Below are 3,298 nucleotides of genomic sequence, written 5' to 3'. Positions count from 1 at the left end.
ATAGGGGGAAAATATACCATAATCATTTAAAAGAATAGAAACCAAGAAGCTAAAAGTGAAGGCACTTAAAACAAAGAAAAACAAAAACACAACCGTTTGTCTCTCCACCCCACCCCCCAGCTTCATATTCCACGTAATGAAATATGAGTTAGGTTCTTTCATTATCTTTACAAAGAGTTGGTGACTCTCTAACCGAGACAAACAGACTAGAGAGTATGCTAAAGTAAACTTTTGTCCTTTATTTTATTCTACAAACAGCATTTCGTTTTTTTTTTTAAATTCAGCAAATAAAGCAATTATCCTGCTTAGGAATTATTTATGCTTAAAAAAATCACTTTCAGAAGAAATGCAACAATTGGCCAGATTTTCAATACTATTTTATTGCAACTGGATGAGTGTTTTCTAAATTGTGCATTACACCATAATATACAGGATTACAAACAAGATTACAGTACAGATTGATTCCAGTGGTACCAGTATCACATCTCAAACAGCACTTATTCTGGACTGCATTTTACATGCAATAGCTATTGTTCTAATTATGAATTAAACGGTTTGAATTTATTTAAGCTACTGTACTAATTGACTACAATAGGTATAAATCCCAACATTAACAACCTGATTAGATTTAGGCTCAGATTTATTACATGAATATAATGACAAACCACCATTTGTGTGACTATGTATAAAATCATGCATTTATATTTTCTGGAAACATCAATAGCTTCAGATTCTCTGTAAAATCATGGAATGCAAAGGGTAAAAGACTAAAAAGAAACAGTGCAAATTGTATGTGATAGTCAAGCAGCTTTTGATTTAAAGAAGGGTATGTTGGCATTTGTTTATAATATGTATATACAAGCTTGTGCAAGTAATGTATTGAATTGATATGTTTTGATAGGGACTACATCTCTCTCCTTTTTTTTATCCTCTTAAGAGTTATGGGTCTGGTTTTCATTTTAAGGAGAAGGAAAGACTTTAAAGTGAAATGAATTGCTCAAATTGTGCAATTGTGGTTTTTTTTTTTTTTACAATTAGAGAGGAAAGAAGTGCTAAGGCAACACAATAACTTTCTAAGCACTTTTCTGCTGGTTTAAATTAGTTAAATTATTTTGTATAAATTAGATATAATTCTACTTTTCTGATATGTATAAAAATTGATGAAGCTGCATGGTTTTAAAATAGGAAATCCACATTATAAAAAGTCATTAAAAATTCTGTACAAAATCACAACAAAATAATTCAGCATGGGAAAGGTAACAAGTAGTAAAATGCTGGTTGAAAAATATATATTTATATATATTTTAATTGGCCCATTACTAGTTTAAAAATTGCATAGATCCTAATTATTGCTTGTGATTTTGTTATCCCGATCAGATAATTCATATGATCTGAATACAGCTACACCAAATTTGCGGTGCTTCTTCTTTTTTTTTTTTTACTGTATTACTTTTTTATTATTATTTTTTTAAAATAGAAGAGCTATAGAAAATAATACATAAGGTGAACAGGAACTTTGATCCCCTGTTTCTCCCAAAGGCAGTAACGACAATAAATACATCTATCACTCGGAGCTTGGAGTATTTGCACTTTGCAGCAATAGTACCCAAAGGGCTGCCTTTTGTAAACACCAGGGTGGCCGCGAGCACAGTGGGCACGTGGGCGCCCCTCCCGGGGCTGGGGGCGGGATGCTGGAGCCGACGTGCCCCCCTAGTCGTGGAAGATGGCGTTGAGCTGGGCGCTCATGACTCGCTCGTGATGCGAATGGCTCTCGAAGGGCACGATGCTGTCTATGGGGATCTCGCAGCGCGGGCCGGCGGCGCCCGAGAAGATCGAGGCGTGGCTCTGGGGCCCAGCCAAGGCCGCTGCGGGGTAGTGCATGGTGAAGGCGTAGCTCTTCTCGAACTCGGCGGACGGTTCGTGTTTGAAAGAGAAGTTGCCGTTGATGCTGAGCGGCGGGCTGAGCGGCCCGTCGAAGGCGGGGCTGGCGCAGTCGGTCAGGGGGCTCTCGAAGAAGGGCTCCAGCGCCGCGCTGTAGGCGTGCGGCGGCGGCTTCCCGTGGAAGACGTGGGAGCTGTCCATGGTGCCGTAGGGCGGGCTGGGCAGCCCCGGGGACTGGTAGGGGTACGGGTGCCCCGGGAACGGGGCGCTGGCCGCCGGCAGGTGCGGGGGCACGTCCTGGCTCTGCTCGGGCAGGAAGGTCCGAGGGTTGAGCTGCAGGCAGCCGGCGACCAGGTTGGTGGTGGGCTGCGACAGGCCCTTGCACAGAGTCTGGACGAAGGAGACCAGGTCCGGGCTCTTGCCCGAGCGCAGGATCTCCGACAGAGCCCAGATGTAGTTCTTGGCCAGGCGCAGCGTCTCGATCTTGGACAGCTTCTGCGTCTTGGAGTAGCAGGGCACCACCTTGCGCAGGTTGTCCAGGGCGGCGTTGAGCCCGTGCATGCGGTTGCGCTCCCGGGCGTTGGCCTTCATGCGCCGCAGCTTGAAGCGCTCCAGGCGCGCCTTGGTCATCTTCTTCTTTTTGGGGCCGCGTCTCTTGGGCTTCTGGTCGTCGTCCTCCTCCTCCTCTTCCTCCTCCTCCTCGAGGTCCTCGTCCTCGTCCTCCTCCTCGCCGCCGTTCCTCAGCGAGTCCTCCTCGGCGTTCATGGCTTCCAGGTCGTCCTCCTTCTTGTCTGCCTCGTGCTCCTCGTCCTGAGAACTGAGACATTCGTCCGTCCAGCTGGGAGGACCCTGGGGCTGAGGCTCGCCCATCAGCCCGCTCTCGCTGTACGATTTGGTCATGATGCGGTTTCCTATATTCAACAGGGGGCGGGGGCAGGGGGCAGGGGGAGAGGAACAGAAAGAAAAGGAGAAAAGCGCTAGGCTCACCAACGGCTGCGCCTTCCCCGCGCTCCCGCTCCCGCTCCCTAACCTGGCAGGGATGCACGCGCGCGGGAGTGACCGCTGCTGACCAGACAGATGCTCCTAAGAAAAACTTAGCTGGCCTGATTGACAACAGGCCCCCGGGACAGAGGGCAGCGCCGCAGGTGGGGGAGAGAGCAAGCAGGTGTGTTTCCTAGCGATGGGTGAAAGTGTGTTTACGGTGCTTAGGCGGCAGAGAGATACATGCGTGAAAATGAGCATGCATTTCCACTACTTCATGTTTGTTTGCTCCCCCCCCCACTACTCCACCTTTATCTGCGTGAGTTCAAAGTCACTCACAACTACACACACACACACACACACACACACACACACACATAAAATGATGAGTTTGGAAAAAAAAATCCCAATTCTGTGCGTCCCCTTCTCAGCCCTG

General features: G+C 47.2%; 1 protein-coding gene across 1 annotated transcript; it reads right to left on the bottom strand.

Annotated features, from left to right (window-relative positions):
• Nucleotides 1-1,648: 1,648 nt before the first annotated feature.
• NEUROD1 (neuronal differentiation 1) lies at nt 1,649-2,781 on the bottom strand. The gene has a single exon (XM_055308485.1). It carries the CDS (start codon nt 2,779-2,781, stop codon nt 1,711-1,713), a length of 1,071 nt encoding a protein of 356 aa, XP_055164460.1. The 3' UTR covers nt 1,649-1,710.
• Between the last annotated feature and the right edge of the window lie 517 nt (nt 2,782-3,298).

The sequence above is a fragment of the Nyctereutes procyonoides genome, unplaced genomic scaffold (genome assembly GCF_905146905.1).
Source record: "Nyctereutes procyonoides isolate TBG_1078 unplaced genomic scaffold, NYPRO_anot_genome, whole genome shotgun sequence".
Lineage (NCBI taxonomy): Eukaryota > Metazoa > Chordata > Mammalia > Carnivora > Canidae > Nyctereutes > Nyctereutes procyonoides.
This window is presented reverse-complemented; position numbering and strand designations above follow the sequence as displayed.

Excerpts from the sequence above, each read along its gene's own strand:
- NEUROD1 (XM_055308485.1), bottom strand. The coding sequence starts at position 2,781 with ATGACCAAATCGTACAGCGAGAGCGGGCTGATGGGCGAGCCTCAGCCC.